General features: G+C 53.3%; 2 protein-coding genes across 4 annotated transcripts in view; one reads left to right on the forward strand and one right to left on the reverse strand.

Annotated features, from left to right (window-relative positions):
• Capn9 (calpain 9) overlaps nucleotides 1-5,000 on the reverse strand; it is a 30,042-nt gene extending 25,042 nt beyond the window's left edge. The window contains exons 1-2 of the mRNA XM_041649991.1: nucleotides 4,944-5,000; nucleotides 2,707-2,936 (exon numbers count right to left, since the gene is read on the reverse strand). Coding sequence (XP_041505925.1) covers nucleotides 2,707-2,919 — 213 coding nt within the window. The 5' untranslated portion in view covers nucleotides 2,920-2,936; nucleotides 4,944-5,000. The remainder of the gene's footprint in view (nucleotides 1-2,706; nucleotides 2,937-4,943) is intronic.
• Nucleotides 5,001-8,781: 3,781 nt separating this feature from the next.
• On the forward strand, nucleotides 8,782-18,293 carry Agt (angiotensinogen). Of its 3 annotated transcripts, none has more exons than XM_041650494.1 (5): nucleotides 8,782-8,932; nucleotides 13,303-14,161; nucleotides 15,511-15,778; nucleotides 16,946-17,090; nucleotides 17,719-18,293. In XM_041650494.1, the coding sequence occupies exons 2-5, from the start codon at nucleotides 13,333-13,335 to the stop codon at nucleotides 17,908-17,910; spliced, it is 1,434 nt and encodes a 477-aa protein (XP_041506428.1). In that variant the 5' UTR covers nucleotides 8,782-8,932; nucleotides 13,303-13,332; the 3' UTR covers nucleotides 17,911-18,293. The 3 variants fall into 3 exon arrangements, with proteins under 3 accessions (XP_041506428.1, XP_041506427.1, XP_041506429.1); XM_041650493.1 differs by lacking the exon at nucleotides 8,782-8,932 and adding an exon at nucleotides 9,028-9,153; XM_041650495.1 differs by lacking the exon at nucleotides 8,782-8,932 and adding an exon at nucleotides 9,233-9,379.
• The last annotated feature ends 133 nt before the right edge of the window (nucleotides 18,294-18,426 follow it).

An 18,426-nucleotide genomic window follows, 5' to 3' on the forward strand; every position in this document is an offset into this window, starting at 1 on the left:
GAACCTTATTTCTGCCCTTCTGCCTGTGCTGAGCATGGCTCCCAGGGCTCAGCATGCTCAGCAACTGCCCTATCACCCATCTACATCCCCAGGTTTATTTTATTTTGAGACATGTTTCATGAAGTTGACCCAGCTGGCCTTGTACTCCCCAGTCTAGTCCAAGCCAGCCTTGAACTTGGGTTCCTTCTGCCTGAGCCTGCTGGTTGCTGGGATCATCATAGCAGTCACTATATAAAAAAGAGATGGGAATATAATGATTTGTTCTGTCTCTTTAAGAGACAAGCCACACCCACTCTCTCCCTATCTCCTGAGGCAGGCTGATCTTCAGCTTCCAGCCTGAGTTCTTTCTCTTTTCCATCTTCCTCTCTGAGAGGCAGCTTCAGTCTCTCCCTTCTCTCCCTTCTCTCCTCTCTCTCTCTCTCTCTCTCTGTCTCTTTCTCTCTGCTTTTCTCTCTTCTTCCCCCTTCCCTTCCATACTTTCATAACCCACTTAATAAATATCCAACCTCGCTCTACATCTCTGCATGGTGTGCCTATCCATGTCTCAGTCTCTTGCCCACTGCCGCCGCGTGTCTTCCTGAGCTGGACCAGCCACCACTAGGGGACCTGCAGTCACCCCTGCCTGGGACTGGCTGCTCTCGGGACCCCCTGCCCACTGCCAGCCACCACTGGGGATCCTGCAGCATTTTTAATTTTTCCATTACCCCAGGAGTCTCTGAGAGGATCCTGGGGTAGCTCCAGCTGCAACTCCTCCTCCTCCTAGCAGTTCAAATTGTCTGTTTCCTCCCTGGGCTTCGTTCCCAGAGAGATGGTGGGAGTGGGGGTCTACTAAGGCCAGGGGCTGAAGTAAAAGCTGGGCGCTCTCCATGAGGCCCTCAGGATGTGGCAGTTTTGGAGCGTGTAGTGTCCTAGGTCACCTGCTGAAGAAGGGCTCTGTGCCTTTATTTGTTTCTAACGTGTTCATGTGACCTTAGGAGGATGGTTCTGGGGACAGACTGTGCTGTTGGCTGTGCCAGAAGCCCAGGCCTGGCAGAAGACCGACATGGGAGGCCAGCTTCTCCCCGAGATCCTGCACAACCTTTTGTACCGGCCCGCGGCCCCAGAAACCTTGGAGTCTGTCCATTAACTGACCCCATCCGCCATGCCCAGGGCAGACAACGAGGCAGCAGAACAGCTCCTCCTCCATCTTTGTGTCTCAGGGTGGCTGTGTGGCCTTCTCTGTACAGCATGGCACACTGTTGTTCTCTTCTGCTGTCCTCTCCCAGGACAGAACAAATCATTACGTTCCCAAACTGGGACAACCTCATTGGTTTATACTGGTTTATAGTTAATGCCCCCAGGAGCCATGATGTCTTTCTTGTGTGTTTTCTAAAACGTAGACATGTCGTGTGCTGAGCACACTGACACCACTGGAACGATGTGCAAGAGGAGGCAGTGGTTACGGGAAGAAGGATGAGGGCTGAGGTCTGGCAAGACTGCGCGGTAGGTAGAGCACTTGCATATGGGCCCAAGGACCTGAGTTTGACCCCCAGACCTCACAAGGTAGCAAAAAAAAAAGAAACTCCCAAGAGTTGTTCCCTGACTTCCATACATGGGCTATGGCTTGTTTATTTATTCACGCCTTCAGGCAGAATAAATAAGGACTGGTAAGAGGCTCAGCAGGTAAAGGCACTTTATGCCTAAGGCCAATGGCCTGAATTTGATTCCTGGGACCCATATAGTGGAAGGAGAGAACCTGTTCCTGCACGTTATCATCTGACCGTCACATGACCATTGTGGCACCCATGTGCACACACACACACACACACACACACAGACAGACACACACACACACACACACAAGTAAATGAACAAACAAATAAAATGTCAAGATGAGATTCTGAGCAGCTGATGATAGAGAAGCACACAGCAATGCTAACAGTGAAAATATGTTGTTTACTAAGGACACTTGTGTGCCCGCCAGGACCCACCTCAGTCATCTCTAGGTGAGGCAGCAGCCGGTCCACTGCCCCTCCCCCCACACAACATCTGTTCCCACCCAGAGGGTGCAGCGTCATGGCCCTGGGTCACAGGGAGGGCCCCGACTAATCAGGGCTGCAAATATTGACGGTGTGTCCTGAGCACCAGCTGGGGCCTCCTAGGCACCCACTGGCTTTGTCTTTCTGGGAGTGGTGTGTGTTGCTTTGGAAAAGGAGCCCCGCTTTACCTGGGGTCCAGGTATCACAGACTTGCTGAGAACCTGTAGCAACATCCACCTAACCCCCTGGTTCAACCTCAACTCCAGACCAAAAGCTTCAGAGCAGGGCTGGCTGTCCCCTAATACATCACACATATCTCAACTGAATGCCCCCACCCCCGGCCCACTCCCACACCTGTCATCCTGGATAGTTTGCCTTTGTGTTCTGATTTACCAAGTCACCAGAGCACTGACGCTCTGATGCTACAGCTCTGATCCTGTTCACAGGTCATAGATGAGACCTTCTCTCTGTGTGTCTCCAGATGCAGTGGGACTCAGCTGGAGGCCAAATGTTGTGGCTGGGGAACAGCTGAAGGTGTCTCCAGCCAGCACACTACCAGAAAGCCTCCCACAAAGGACAGAAAGTGGTCTTACAAGTGACTGGCTCTCCTCCATCCCCTTCAGTCTACCCCCCTCTCTCCCCTTATCCCTATCCCCCTCCTGTCTCTCCTCCCTCTCACCCTACTCACCCCTGGTCGTTTCCACACAAAGGGGATCTGGGGCCTCTCGCTGTAGAACAGGGAACTGTTGCTGGCAGGGAAGTCAGCATCCTCAAACAAGGTTCTCGACTGTAGGCAACCCTGCCTCAACTGTTCAAAGCTTTGACCCGAAGAGTGGATAGTCCGGGCATCCCCAGAGACTGGGTGTGGCTGGGACCTCAGAGACCGATGCAGGTAAGGCATGACAGCTTCTCCACAGCCTGGTAGAGGCAGAAGATGTGAGAGACGAGGGGAGAGTGGCCAACAAAGAGGAACAACCAGAGGCTCTCACCCTAGCCTGCACCAGCTTGCTGGGCACCTCCCTGTGAAATGAGATAGGGCCCTTCCCAGATGGCAAATACCGAGTGAGACCTCTGCCCACTCAGGCTCTGAGGAGGCACAGGCATCTCTAGAGCATGGCAAAGTCTGAGCAGAGGGAGGAGGTACCTCTGTTCGAGGCAGAGGGAGTCCCTGAAGGACAGGCAGGGCAGCTTCATAGGGAAGGATAGTAAGCAACCAAAGGGGTCCAGGAGTGTGGGGCCCAGAGTCAGGGCAGAGCGGCAGAGCATTGTGGGTGGAGGGACCTGGGTGAATGACAATGCCACACTGCTAGCAGAGCTCCCTGGGCTCTTGTGAACACAATCCCAGCCTGACTTCCATCAGGGCTCAGCAGCCTCTTCTGCGGCAGGCCAAGTCCACGGAGCGCTGTCTGTGATCCAACCACTCACTCACCTGATGGTCACAGTTGCCGAAGCAAGTGTGTTGCCACAAGGATGAGGTTATAGTCGTACTGAGCCTTCCCTACAAGGCTGGGGAACTGGCTCAGCATGGGAAAGTGCTCACTGCCCATTCAACAAGGAGCCGAGTTTGAGCCTCCAGGATCTACATTAGAAAAAGCTGGGCATAGGAGAATCTACTTGTAATTCCAGCACTGAGAAAGTGGAGACCGGTGGGTCTCTTGGGGCTAGCTCAGGCTAATGAGAAGTGCTGTCTCAAAACAACAAGGCACTCCAGCGGGGGTGGCACACATCTCTAATTCTAGCACTCAGGAGGCAGAGGCAGGTGAATCTCTGTGAGTTCCAGGCCAGCCTGGTCTCCAAAGTGAGTTTCAGGATAGCCAAGGCTAGCTATTATACAGAGAAACCCTGTCTCCAAAAAGAACAAAAACAACAAGCAAAAGAGCAAGGTATGAGGGCAGGAGAGATGACTCAGCACCTAGGAGCACTGACTGCTCTTCCAGAAGGCCCTAGTTCGATTCCCAGCACCCATGCAGTAGCTCACAACCATCTGTAACTCCAGTTCTAACAATCACTTCTTCTGGCTTCTGCAAACACTGCATACATGTGGTGCATGTACATAATTCAGGCAAAACACCCATACAGACAAAGAAATAATAACAACAAGGTGTTTGGCACCCGAGGAATATCATCTCTCTCTCTCACACACACACACACACACACACACTCTCTCTCTCTCTCTCTCTCTCTCTCTCTCTCTCTCTCTCTCTCTCATACACTCCCTACAAAAGCATGAGGCCCTAGTGGTTTGGCCCCGGGACAAGTCAACTCAGCTATAAATCTCCTCTCCAGACCCTGCGCTCCCCATGTCTCTCATCACATCAAACCCCACATCATGATCTTGAAGCTCTCGGTGGCTCGAGCAAAGCGTCTAGGCATCTCAGAGGTAGACACAGGCACTGTCCAGCACAGGCTCTCTTCCTGGAGCCAGGACAGTGGTGCCTGAGGAGTTAGCAGGGCCTGTGGCAGGGTCTCCAGGTCTAAGGGAGCCACTGGGTAATGCCGGCTGGGTGTCTGGCTGAGATGAAGATGATCCCCACCTTTATACAGTCCCGTCAAACTGACTTGCGAGAAACAGTGCTGAGATATTGCCCCAATTGACAGAGCACACGTCTAGCATGCAGCAGGGCCTGGGCTGGGGGGTCAGCACCTCCAAAACAGGCGTGTTGGTTCATGACTGCAACGCCAGCGCTGGGTGGTGGAACAGGAGCAGCGGAAATCTAAAGTTCCACAGCCTGGGCTAGAGATCCTGTGGGAAGTGGGGAGGGGAGGAAGAAGGAATGAAAGAAGGAGGAAAAGAAAGAAGGAGGAAAAAGAAATTGCCTAATTTCTCCCCATCTGAACTTCATGGTCAAGTTCTCTAGAACAGGGCCAGTCCCTCAGAGGCTTTCTGTCCTCGCACACCAAGGGTGTCATTTGGAAGTGCCTTACCGACTCGCAGCAACTGAGACAGACTTCAGGATGCAAGGAGGTGGAAATCCGTAGCTGAGGACGAAGGTCTGTCTCATAGCCAAGGGTCGTCAGTGGGATTTCCACTGTGAGAAGAGTTTCATGCCATGTGCTGACACCATCACCTTGAGACAGGGTGCCACAGTGGGATGAGGCGGCCACAGGCCTCTGCTGGAGCCCAGATATGTGTGACGATGCTGCATGGTGGGAATGACCAGTGTCCCACTGTGTGGGGGACAAAGAAAGTGTGCTCACTGTGTTGGACCAGGGATCAGGAGGCAGGTGCTGTGGCTGTAAAGGGGTGGCGGTCATGGGATTGCACACTGACTGGGAAGGCAGCCTTGGGAAAGCCCTCTGAGAGGGCTCCATCAGAAGTTTGAACAGAGGAAAAGAACCCCCTTCCCTTCTGGTGGTGTAGAGAGGGGGTGATGTCGGGAGTCATGAGAGCCGCCCACCAACAGGGAGCGCTGTTGGAGCTAGACCTGAAGTCACCTTCCACAGCTTGCAGGATATGGCTCTGGTTACCAAGGAACCAGATGAGGCAGGAGCCTGGCTGCGAAGAACCACCCAGGCAGAAAGAAGCCCATCAATCACAAGACTTCACCCGGAGGCAGGGCAAGCTTTCCTTCCTCCTGCTAGAGGATTTGGTGCCTTGGAGCAGATGCTCTCAAAATTGCGTCTTGCTTCCCACAGAGACCCAGAACTGTGGCCTGTGTCTCCAGAGATGGTCCAGGACCGTGATGAACGTTCCCGGTTGCTGCAACTGGCTAAGCCTGCCTAGTCCTTGAAGAGATTTTGCATAGCTACAGGAGAAAGTCCCCATGATGATGGGCTGCACACAGCCACCCCTCAAGAAAGGGGGAAGCGAGTTCTTCCATCTTCCACAGGAAGGATCACACCTCTTATTTATATCTGGTACTTGCCTTGACCTGACAGCATTCAGGTTGATATCACTGCTTGGAGCCGAGGGAGGGCGACAGGATGCTGCGGTCCCCAGGCTCTGGCCTGGCTGAGTGTGGATGAAAGCAGAAAGGTGGAGTAGCAAAGGGCAGAGTGCGGGAGGTGGGGGGGAGGTTACATCAGGCACAGGGTTAGGTCACCTTTGCTCTTTAAAACACACGCATACACATTTACTTGTGTGTGTGTGTGTGTGTGTGTGTGTGTGTGTGTGTGTGTGTGTGCGTGTGCGTGTATGTGCTTACGAGTTTCATAGGACAATGTAAGATGTCAGCTCTCTCTACCATGTGGATCCTGGGGACTGAAGTCAGGTTATAAGGCTTGGATCCAGGTGCTTTGCCTGCTGAACTGTCTTGCCACCTTTGTCCTCCTACGTGGTGATCCTCGTGGTCACGGACTGTGTGGACATACACATAAGAGGTACATCTCCTGTGAGCAAGGCGAGCCCATGTGCAGCCACCTTGCTCCGATCTCCTTCCTTCTCCTCTCCTTTTCTTCCAGTTCTTTGCGTGTGGGAGGGGATGCATGTGTGTAAGGTGGAGTATGTGCATAGTTGAGATCAGAAGGGAACTAGGAACTATTGCTGTTGTTTCTTAGGGATCACACCTTTTTTTTGGAGATGGTGTCTCTCACTGGCTTGCAACAGACAAGAGTAGCCGTTCTGTGAGCGCCAGGATACAACTGTCTCCACCTCCCCAGTGATGGGGTTACAAGCATGTACCACCAAATATTTCTGTGTGTTTCTCTCTCTCTCTCTCTCTCTCTCTTCTGCTTGTGAGGCACACACTTTGTTTTAAACACCCTGTGTGTTAACCAGGTGCCAATCTCTCCCACCTGGAACACCAGTGCCAGTGCCGCAACCCTAGCCACACAGCTGGACCACGTGCCTCGGACTGTGTACAAGGCCACAGCTACTTCTCATCACTCAGATGAGCACAGCAGCCATTGTGGTTACTTCTCACACGGATGTCCAGGCAGTGGGGGCTGTCAAGCTCTATACAGTGACTGGCGTCATGACTTAGCGGCAGCTAATGAACCCCAGCAACCACAGAGTTTCCTGGCAGTCCTCCGCTGAGGCCCTTGATCCACCTTCTTGGCTTGTTTTTTTGGTACAGAATCTTTTTTTTTTCAAATATTTATTTATTATGTATATAATATTCTGTCTGTGTGTATGCCTAAAGGCCAGAAGAGGGCGCCAGACCTCTTTACTGATGGTTGTGAGCCACCATGCGGTTGCTGGGAATTGAACTCAGGACCTCTGGAAGAGCAGGCAATGCTCTTAACCACTGAGCCATCTCCCCAGCCTCCTTGGTACAGAATCTTACTCTGTAGCTCAGGCTGGCCTTGAACTGGAGGTGGTCCTCCTGGCTCTACCTCCCTAGATTGGAACTGTAGACTTGCACCTCGGTGCCCTGCATCCATGCTGCCTTGCCCCCTCTCTTCCTCGTCTGCAGCAAAAAGACACTAGTGTTTGTGTTTCCAAATGTCTTTGCTGTGTTTTCCATAGAAGAGCTGACCATTGAGTAAATATTATTTCCAGAGCTCAGTTTTCGCAAGAGACAGCCAGGCCCGTAGGACAGATCTTCTACCATTGCTTGGAGCTCTGTTGGAAAGAGGGTGATGACATTTTTCCGTAGGAAGGGCCATGCCTTATCTACACTCACTGAGCTGGGGCAGAAGCTCCCTCCCATAGACTTTCCCAGCACCCGCGCCAAGGCAAACATGGAGTTCGGACTGGCAATGTGTGGCTGTGGCTGTGGGCGCATGGGCGCTAACGAGCCAGAGTAGAGAGGGTTAGGAAACAGTACTTTCCCTCTGCTGCTGTTACCTCATTCTACTCGGATGGAAATAGCGCTCTGCGGTCACCCCCAGAATCTGTCACTTTAACTCTGAAGATTTGGTTTAGATGTGTGTGACTGCTGAGGAATTTTCCCTGATAAATAGCTTCTGAGGTTGACTATTGGAGTCTGCCTGAGAGCAGCTCAGTGGGTAGAGTGTTTGCCTTGCACGCATGAAGTCCCGAGTTCAATCCTCAGTGGCCCATAGACCAGGCAGAGTGATGTATTTCTGTAACCCCAGTGCTTGCCCATCCTTCTGCCTTCTCCCCCAGGCCCCATCTGGGTGGAGGGAGGTTGTGCCTGTGTCCACGCCAAGGCTAAGAGATAGCTAAGGTTCTGGGTGGTTGTGACAATGCAAGCCTGTCACCCTCTATGGTGGACTGCATGAAGGAGCCCTCCGGCAGGCCTTCTCCCCCGGGTCTGTCCCCATTTTGTCACCCTTCCTTGGGGTCCCACCAGCCTCATCCTCTAAAACCTCATCTTCACAGCCCTCTCCACCCTCGTCCACAGCGACACTCCAAAACCTCCACCCTCCAAAACAGGCAGCTCCGGTCCACAAGCCCAGAACATTTTGTTTCAATATGGCTGCACTGCAGATGAAATTTCCCAGCCTCCCCAGATGTGCTAGAAGTTTCGGGAAGGCACTTCCTACTGGTGGTGTGGGCCCACAGCACGTTAGAAGCTCCTGTGAAGAACAGGCAACAAATGCAATGATAGCTGTTCAAAGCCATACATCCCGGGAGCAGCTGGGGATGTGAGGCTCATTCCCCTGCAGGAGGGCCCCTTCCTGGCAGGTCCTGAGAGCTTACAAATGCATCACGAGGGGCTTGAGTCCCAAGGCCTGTATGGCTGACTTCAGGCTGTCACAACCCAGTCAGTCCCGTGACTGTGGCCCCGACCCTGGACCTGGGGTAAATGTGTAACTGGACTCCACGCCAGTCCATTCTGCATGGCGCTCATCTGTCACCAGGGCTTCCTGGAAGGGAACCAAAGGAACATCGCCTTGGCCTTGATCCATCTTGGCTAAGCCTGGATTCCCATGGCCTCCCGACCTGGATCCTCCCCCTGCCTCTGTATAGAGTAGCCCGGGAATAGATCCACCTCCACCCTTTGCAGCATAAATAAGCTGGGGCGGCTCACCAGGGAAAGCTGTGCTTGTCTGGGCTGAAGTTAAAGGTAAGCGGGGCCCTCTCGGTTCCTTTGTGGTCCTTCACGGGGTCCCACTGGGCAGTAGCTGAGCCGTGGGTGGGAAGAAGAGGCAGGATATGGTCAGAGACACTGAAAGGGGCTGGGCTGGCATTCGTTCTGGAGCGAGGAGCCAGAAGTCTGTGGTGGCAGGTGCTTCGGGAGACATGACCACCGACCGCGTCTCCTCTCCCAAAAGGCTAGATATGCAGGTAGGCTGGTCTCTGCTTCTCACCATTTGCTCTGGGCTCACTGGAAATAGCTTATTTTCAGCCAGGCAGGACAGCCAGACCTTCTGCCTCCTGTGTGCCCAGCTGGGTCCTCAAAGGCAGAGGGATTTGCACAGAACCAGCACTCGGGTGGCCAAGTCCACGGGACCTATTCCAGCTTGAAGGGAGGACAAGACTTCATTGTTCAAGCTGCAAGCAGCAAGGAGAGGCAAGTCACATGGTTATCTCAAAGAGCACCCCTATCCAGGCTCAGTGCTGGGGCGCGTGTCATCTGGCTCCTCACCGTGTCCTGTGGAGCCTCAACTCGTCCCTCTGTAAGCAGGCCTGTTCATGACTCTAAGGTTCCCTGAGGCCGGGTATGTTAGGAGGGCTCAGTAAGGTGGAAGTCCTTTGATCATGTCAGGCTAAGCAAAAAGGCGGCTCCTTCCTTTTTAGCGTGTGGTGCATGTGTGCGTGTGTGTATTTATATGTATATATGTGTGTGAGAGATGTATGTGTGGTATGCATGTATTTATGTGGTGTGTGTGTGTGTGTGTGTGTATACTGTGTAGTATATGTGTGTTGTGTTTTGTTTTTTGAGACCCGGTCTCACTCTGTAGCTCTAACTGTCCTGGAACTCACAGAATTCTGTCTGCCTCTGCTTCCTGAGTGCATCACCATGTCCAGCCCCATGTATGTGTGTATTTATGTGTATGTGGTATATGCGTATGTATGCGTGTGTGGTGTATGCACATTATGTCTGTGTATTTGTGAGTGGAGAAATGGGTTCAGGAGCCCATGAACACAGATGGAGACCAGAGGAGGACATTGGGTGTCCTGACTGCTACTCTCCTCCCTGTTTCTTGAGTCAAGGCCCCCCACTGAAGGCGGGATAGGCTGGTAGCCCCAGAGATCGTCCTGTCTCTGCCCGCCACAACCCTGGAGTCACAGGTGTAAGTGATCATGGTTGATTTTTCACAAGGGTTTGGGGATTTGAACTCAGGTTTCATACGTGTGCGACGAAGGGCTCTTGGTTGCTGAAATCTCCTTAACCTCGTCCTTCGTTCTTTTAAGAGGCATTGTACCTAAATGCCACTCAGAACCAAGGGTCGTGTCTGAGTTCTCGCTGTGACCTGGTGTAGGTCACCAGACTGTCTGTTCCTCTACAAAATGGCATTGGTGACCCTACCTGACAGCTGCTTATTGAGAATCTGCCTGTCCCAGGATGACCTTGGGAAGGTGGGCTAACCTGAGACCAAAGAGTTCTCTCGACACTCAGGGTCATGGGGAAGGCAGATCACTGGGGCATACAGTGAATACAGCGGCAGGATACAGGATGCTTCTGGTGGCTCTAGGTAAGGAGGAGCTGAGGGAGGAGTCTAGGGGACCTGGGGCAGGCGGGGAGTGGTGAAGATGAGCTGGTGACACAAGACAGCACTGAACATGTACCCTGTCAGTGACAGGACAGGCAACACAGCCCTGAGAAGCCACAGGACAGGGACACAAGGACATGCCTGTTTGGGAGGGAATAGAAAGGGGTTTAGAACTCCTCTGATCTCAGAACCTGATGCAACCTGGCTTCGGATAAACTTGGATGGCAGCAGGTTACACTGAGACCAATAACCAGCTCTGCTTGAGAACATCAGTGACGTCCTTCCTGGGACACCAGCTATGACACAGCTCCCTAGAAAACTCCCACTCACAGGAACAGCAATATGGGAAGGGCTGCACCCACCCACATGGCCCATCCTACCACGTGGGTGTCTGAGGCTGGTTCTGATCCTGTGTTTAGGATAGCACAGCTGGGCAGACACTCTTCTGCATAAGAAGGTCTGGGGCACACAGGTAGAGGTTTCCACTCTGCTTTCCCAAACCACAAGACTTTGAGGATGGTGGGTGGAACCAGATATGTGTGCCAGGAGGAGAAGGTACTGGAGGGTCAGAAGCCAAAGGTTGTCTGACCAGCGGGATGACCCAAGCAGAGCAAAGAGAACTTGCCTGTCTGTGCAGCCCAGGCAGGTTTTTTTTTCCTGTGCAGCCCAGGCAGGTGCCCTGACCCAAGTATAGGAGGCAAGGGTGACCTCGTAGCTTTGCAACACCATAGTGGCTTTCTGAGATCATTAACTCGTAAAGAGAAAGGTTTGCTTTGGCTCCTGGTGTGGAGTTTCAGGCCCATTGCTCTGGACCCGCTGGGGGTATCAGGTAGCAATGGCAGGAACATTTGGCCAAACAAGGTGCTCCCCATGTAGCTGAGAAGAAAAACCAACAAAGAGGGAAAAACAAATACAGAGGTCCTGGAACGCCTCTTAATGGCACACTGCCGCTGACCTCAGGTCCTCCCAAGGGCCCTACACCCTAAACGTCTACAGAACCTTCCACAGAACAATGCAGTGGCTTAAGATTTTCACCTCGGGACCTCGGGGGTAGTTTGTTGAGCACCCTGGGGATGGAAGGTGGAAGGTTGTAAGTGTGAAGGTGAAGCAGGGGAAACAAAGGCTTCAAGGTGACCTCTAGTCAGGGCTGAGGCCCAAGGCCCAGCAGCGGTGCCCATGGACAAGTACGGTAAGAGAAAGAAGGTCACGGCATGTTTCTATAGAAACAAACACACATGATCCACATGGTCAGAACTGGGTGATGGACAGAATTCACCCCCTAGGAGCAGAGGAATGCGATGTTGGATTTTTAGCCAGCTCAGGAGCCTCCCTCTGGGAGCACAGGCTAACTCTATATACTGTCTATGATAGCCGAGGTTGGATCAGGGCTGAGGTTCAAGGGAAAAGGGTATCCAGCTCACTGGGTGCCTCCACCTCCTGGTCCATGACTGAGCAGGGCCCCAAGTACTGTCCATGCTCCACAGCTATCTGGGAAGCTGACAAATCAATTCCTGGAGTACCGTGGACCACTAAAGCCAAGCCTGGGCGAGCAGGCCAACTGTGGATCTTCTTCGGTCATGTGGGAACCAGCCTGCCTATGACAAGTGTGGAAGACAGACCTGGGCTGGGGAAAGGCTTTGGCACCCAATTCTGGCTATATGCTAGGACCTCACGGACACTAAGACCAATCGTAGGGTACACCCTTGTGGGTACAAGGGAGACACAAAGATATCTGGCTGTCCACAAACAGTTCTCCAGGGATGACCTCGTAGCCATTGTCACCTGCATGACTGGTTCTACTGTGTCACCAGGGCTGTGTCACAGTCTAGTATGCTAACAAAAGGTACTCCAGATGTCAGGCGGTGGCGGTGCATGCCTGTAATCCCAGCTACCAGGGAGGCTGAAGCAGGAGGATCAAGGCTGCCCAGAATACAGAATGATTTCAAGGTTCATCAGGGCAACTTAAGAAAGGACAGAAGAAGGCTGGAGATGTAGCTCATTTGGTAGAATGCTCTCTCAGTATTCATGAGAACCTGGAGTGGGTTCCTAGGCATCTTAGAAACTGGGTGGCAGAGTATACCTGCAATGCAAGAACTCGGAGGTGGAGGCAGCAGGATCAGAACTTCAGTCATCCTAATCTACACATAGTGAGTTCAAGACCAGCTGGGGCTACATAAAACCCCGTCTAACTAAAAAAGTAAACCATCTGGGGGTGGAACGTGATGTACGGCACTTAGCTGGCAGGAAGCGGCCCTGGATTCTGTCCCCAGTCACTTGTCAAGGCCCTGGAGGAGGGAGTGTTAGCATGTAACCTGGGGAGCAATTCTATGAATGGCAGCGTTTTCCACGTGGACCGTCCTGAGTTTTCCATGGATCTTTGACTACAATTCCTTCTTCTCCCCATCCCAGCCATTGGTGGGTTCTCCTGAGCCATCAACGACAGCCATGCTTTTGGTTTTGAGTGAGTTATTAAGTACATAGCAAACACAAGTAAAACTTAATAGCAAGTGGTAATAGAAGCAGCAGAGAGATGGTAAAACTTCAGGTCTTGCTCTCAAAGTACCCAGCGGAAGTAAGTGATGCAGATGCAGTTGGACCTGATGTGGGGATGAGGAGGAAGCCCCGTTTCTAGAGCAGTAGTCCCGTGAATTAAAACAGCCGAGGCTGTGTACTCAGAGAATGTACATTACACAAGGTCACTGGAAATACCAGAGCAGCTAAAGGTTTGGCTTCAGGACTCCAAATAACCACTTACCACTCTCACATAATGTCATTCTAGGACACACAGAAGCGAGCGCTCGTGTCAACGATGACTCCCACAGGACTGGGCCTGAAGGCCATCAGCTTCTGCATCCTGAGCTGGGTCAGCCTGGCAGCTGGGGACCGGGTATACATCCACCCCTTCCATCTGCTCTTCTACAGCAAGAGCAGCTGCGCCCAGCTGGAGAGCTCCGATGCAGAGACGCCCCCAGATCCCACTTTTGCGCCTGTGCCCATTCAGGCCAAGACCTCCCCTGTGGATGAGAAGACCCTGCACGACCAGCTCGTGCTGGCCACTGAGAAGCTAGGGGCCGAGGATCAGCAGCGGGCTGCCCAGGTTGCAATGATAGCCAATTTCATGGGCTTCCGCATGTACAAGATGCTGAGTGAGGCAGGAGGCGTGGCTAGTGGGGCCATCCTCTCCCCTCCAGCTCTCTTTGGCACCCTGGTCTCTTTCTACCTTGGGTCTTTGGACCCCACGGCCAGCCAGCTGCAGGCACTGTTGGGTGTCCCCGTGAAGGATAGAGACTGTACTTCCCGGCTGGATGGACACAAGGTCCTTGCTGCTCTGCAGACTATTCAGGGCATGCTGGTCACCCAGGGTGGAACTAGCAGCCAGGCACCTCTGCTACTGTCCACTGTGGTGGGCCTCTTCACGGCCCCAGGCCTCCGCCTAAAGCAGCCATTTGTTCAGGGCCTGGCCCTCTTCACCCCTGCCATCTTCCCACGCTCTCTGGACTTAGCCACCGACCCAGGTCTTGCCACTGAGAAAATCAACAGGTTCATAAAGGCTGTGACAGGGTGGAAGATGAACTTGCCACTGGAGGGAGGCAGCAAAGGCAGCACCCTGCTTTTCAACACCTATGTTCACTTCCAAGGTGAGGCAAACCCTTGGGTCAGTCCCTTGTGTCAGAGGTAGCATCTGGGTTTCCATGGCACCCCCATGGTCCTCGTGTGAGATAGGCAGGATTGGTGGGTTCCTGTCTCTGTGTTACTGGTGAAGCCCTGAAGGTTCAGGAAGAAAACCTGGATCAGGATGGCACAGCCCCACCTCCCTACTCCGCAGCCCTTCTGTGCTGGGTCATGTTCCTGTGTCTTGAGAAGCCTAGGACTCGGGTGGCTGGCCCACGCAGAAACACCCAACTTACTCGCTCACATAGGAAGTTACCCATAGATCCCTGTCTGGGAAGTATTCATTCTGTGATATTCATTCTGTGAATCCTTCCTACTTGCAAGACTGGACAGGAGCCTCAGGGGGACAGGAGATTCTGACCCCAGGCTTCTTACTGACCGCCAGCAAGTATGGAAACCCCCAGGGCAAATGCCTGAGTCAGGAAGCATGGAGACCCCAAGGGCAAATGCCTGAGGCATCACTGCCCAGAACACAGAGCGGAGGTGGAGGGATCATTGCCCTGCTGACTTGGGCTCTGTGACAATATGCTTGTAGTCTATAAGTTCACACGGGAAAGACCTTGGCCTGCCTTTGAGACTGGGAAAGAAGGAGGGTCAGAATGTTAAGGGAAGGAGGCAGTCCCGAGGCTGCTGAAGGGTGGCTACATTCTGTAAGTCATAAGGGACCCTGGAGCTAAGCACAGTCTCTGTGAGGAGCCCTGGGAAGATTGCCACTGAAGGAGGAGCACCCCGAAGGGCAAAGGCATCAGCCGTGGCTTAGTTTTTGAGACAGTTTCTTCCCGAACCTGGGTTTACCATTTCAGCTAGACTGGCCAGTGAGCTCCAGGGGCCCTCATATCTCTGCATCCCCAGTGCTGGCATTCTAGACCTGCACTGCGTAGCCTGGCTATTACAGGGCTTGGGGCTCTAGGCCCAGGTCATCATGTGTGTCGGACAAGTAGCCACCTCCCCAGCCTACAATCTCCGAGTTTGTAAAAAGTGAGTCGGCAAGCCAGAATGGATCTGGACTGAGCTTGCCTGGTCCGGCAGGAGCAGACTGAGTCCCTGCAGGTGACAGGTGTGAGACCTCAGACTCCACACTAGCATGCGCTGTGTTTTCTGCCACCGTCACGGCCACTCTGGGGTGCTCAAGTGGCCAGAATTTGCAAAAGGGTGTCAGAGAGCACCTGAGCTTGAAGTCTCCAGGCCAGGCCAGTGCAGCCTCAGGGCAGGGAGAGCAGGTGGGGAAGTTGAGGCAGGAGCTGTGGTGGGAGAGTTCCGCCTCAGATTCCCTATCCACCCTCACTGAGCCGTCCCCCTGGTCTCTGGCTTCCAGGGAAGATGAAAGGCTTCTCCCAGCTGGCTGGCCTCCGTGAATTCTGGGTGGACAACAGCACCTCCGTGTCTGTCCCCATGCTCTCGGGCACTGGCCTCTTCCAGCACTGGAGCGACTCCCAGAACAACTTTTCGATGACGCGCGTGCCCCTGGGTGAGAGCGCCACCCTGTTGCTGATCCAGCCCCACTGCATCTCCGATCTAGACAGGGTGGAGGCCCTCATCTTCCAGCACGACTTCCTGACTCGGATAAAGAACCTGCCTCCTCGGTAGGCAGGGGGGGGCCCTTGTCTGTCTGTCCGCCCCCTCCCCGTCCTGCTCTCACTAGCTGTGGAGCTGTGGGTACAGCTTGTTATCAACAGATACTACTTCCCTCCACAGGGAGGCGATGAGCCTACCAGGGCTGTCTGAGGCTTACTATTGTGACGAAACACAATGACCAGAAACAACTTAGGGAGGAAAGGGTTTACTTGACTTCTGTGTCCTGAATCACAGTCCACTAAGGGGAGCCAAGGCAGGAACTCAAGCACGCAGGAACCTAGGGGAGGAGCTGATGCAGAGGCCCTGGGGGATGCTGCTTGCTCCTTAGGGCTTGTTTGCTGGCTTTTCCTATAGAACCCAGGGCCACCAGCCCAGGGATGGACCCGCCCACAGTGGGCTGGGCCCTTGCACATCACACACTGATTAAGAGAAAGCTCTACAGCCTGGCCTACAGCCTAATCTGGGGGAAGCATTTTCTCAATTGAGGTTCCCTCCTCTCAGATGACAATAGCTTGTGCCAAGTTGCCATTAAACTAGCCAACACTAGGGCCATTATCTTATTAGTATTTTGGTTTTAAGAGAGGGTCTGGAATTTGTGGTAATGCCCCTGCCTCAGCTGTACAGCTAGAATGAGAACAGAGGGCAGACAGCTGTCCACCATCAGCAAGCTCTCTGTAGTACAGATGCTTCAGGTCCTCCTCCTGTTTCCAGCCATGTGAAGGTTTCTGCTGATTTTGAGAATTTCCTTGGGGCAAGGATGCCCTGTATTATGTGACCCTCCCTGAGGAGATACAAGCAAACACTTGTTCACCCCAGATCGGGCACTGACTACAGACCAGAGGAACAAGTCCCTCCAAGTTGAATTTGGTCATTCAGTCCATTCATGAGTGTGGGTGCATCACCAAAGAGCCCACTACAGCATGGATGGCCACTCAGGAAAGCTGAGTCCCTGGAGCTTCCTGCACAGCTGGAGGCAGCTCTCCAGTCTCTCCCCAGCAGCTGTTTCCTGTTTACACAACACTGAGGAGGGGCTTTCTGAGGCTTGGTGTGCCTCCTTCCAGAAGGGACCGCTTTAACTCAGGACAGAGCTACACAACACTGACTGGGGGAGGGCTCAGGGCCTCTTTCCTAAGTGGATGGGAGCTTCCCACACCCTAACAGCAATATCTCCGCAGGGCCATTCGCCTGACCCTACCCCAGCTGGAAATCCAAGGATCCTACAACCTGCAGGACCTGCTGGCCCAGGCTAAGCTTTCCACCCTGTTGGGTGCTGAGGCAAATCTGGGCAAGATCAGTGATACCAACCCCAGAGTGGGAGAGGTGAGCGCTGCTCTGGCTGGGTCCTGGGGAGGGAGAGTGGAGGGCAACGTGGAGGAAGCTGTGGGCAAGACCAGCAGGGATGGAAGGAAGAACAAGGCTTGGAGGCATTGCCGGTGCCCGTTGGCATCCCAGAGACGTGTTGAACAGCCGTCTCTCCGCTCTCTTGCTACCTCTAGCTCCAGGTCCATCTCTGTCCCTACTCAGTCCAGCCTTGCATCCTCCAAGAAACTGTAGTAGATTAGGATGGGAGGAATGACCCCAAGCCCTGATCATGCCTGTGGGGAGCAGCTCAGTAGACAGGGAGCTATGTAAAACAGAGGGTGTGCCTCGCTACTGTGGGCATTGTCTAGCTGCTGGGAAACAGAGGGATTACTGTAGAAAGCACGATCCTACGGTGCCACTTGGCCAAATATTGGGGAGCAACATCAAGATGGTAGGTGGAGATGTGGACGTGGGGCATGCTGAGCAGGAGCTCCTACGGGAGCTGGGTGCTGGTGCCCAGTACCCACTTGGAGGACTGGTGTGCACACACTTCCTTCTGACAGGCTGGACAGTGTCCTCCCTCGGGGCAGGTCAGCAGTCTCTGGCCTGCAAGCCCTCCTGAAGAAGAGCTATCTCTGCTTTGCAGGTTCTCAACAGCATTGTCTTTCAACTCAAAGCGGGTGAGGAGGCACAGCCAGCTGAGTCTGCCCAGCAGCCTGACTCTCCTGAGGCACTGGATGTGACCCTGAGCAGCCCGTTCCTGTTCACCATCTACGAGCGGGACTCGGGTGCCCTGCACTTTCTGGGTAGAGTGGGTAACCCTCAGAGCGTGCTGTGAGGTCTGGTGCCATAGGGGCCCTTTAAGGTCTCATGTGCAGCCATGGAAACAAGGCTAGCTTCAGAGAGCTATCCTGGGCAAAAACCAGTGCTGTCATCCCTGGCTTTCCATCACTGCTCCCAGCGAGGCAGAGGCCATCTCCATGGAGACTGCACTGCCCGAGAATAAACAATGAGCATCAGAGCTGGCCTCCTGGACTGCGGCTTTGTTTGGAGACTGGGGTGGAAGCCAGGAGCTGGTACTGAGCACAGACCACTGCTCCGCACAGGACTGCCATTCTGGGAAGAATTTGGAACAAACAACTGTTTGTGAAACCAAAAAGCATCCTCTTTTTACTCGAGAACAAAAATTGGGTTTTAACATTAAAATGCAATTGTCCCCTTGTTTTGGGCTTGTATTTAGCTCACTGAGTGTGAGACCATGACCTTCAGAGTCCCTACACCACCCTGTGTTTTCTTACCCTTGGCACCATGTCTTGAAAAACTGAATTCATACTAGTATAACCCCACATGACTT

The sequence above is a fragment of the Microtus oregoni genome, unplaced genomic scaffold, assembly GCF_018167655.1.
Source record: "Microtus oregoni isolate MIOR12 unplaced genomic scaffold, Mior012 000004F_ref0000308, whole genome shotgun sequence".
Lineage (NCBI taxonomy): Eukaryota > Metazoa > Chordata > Mammalia > Rodentia > Cricetidae > Microtus > Microtus oregoni.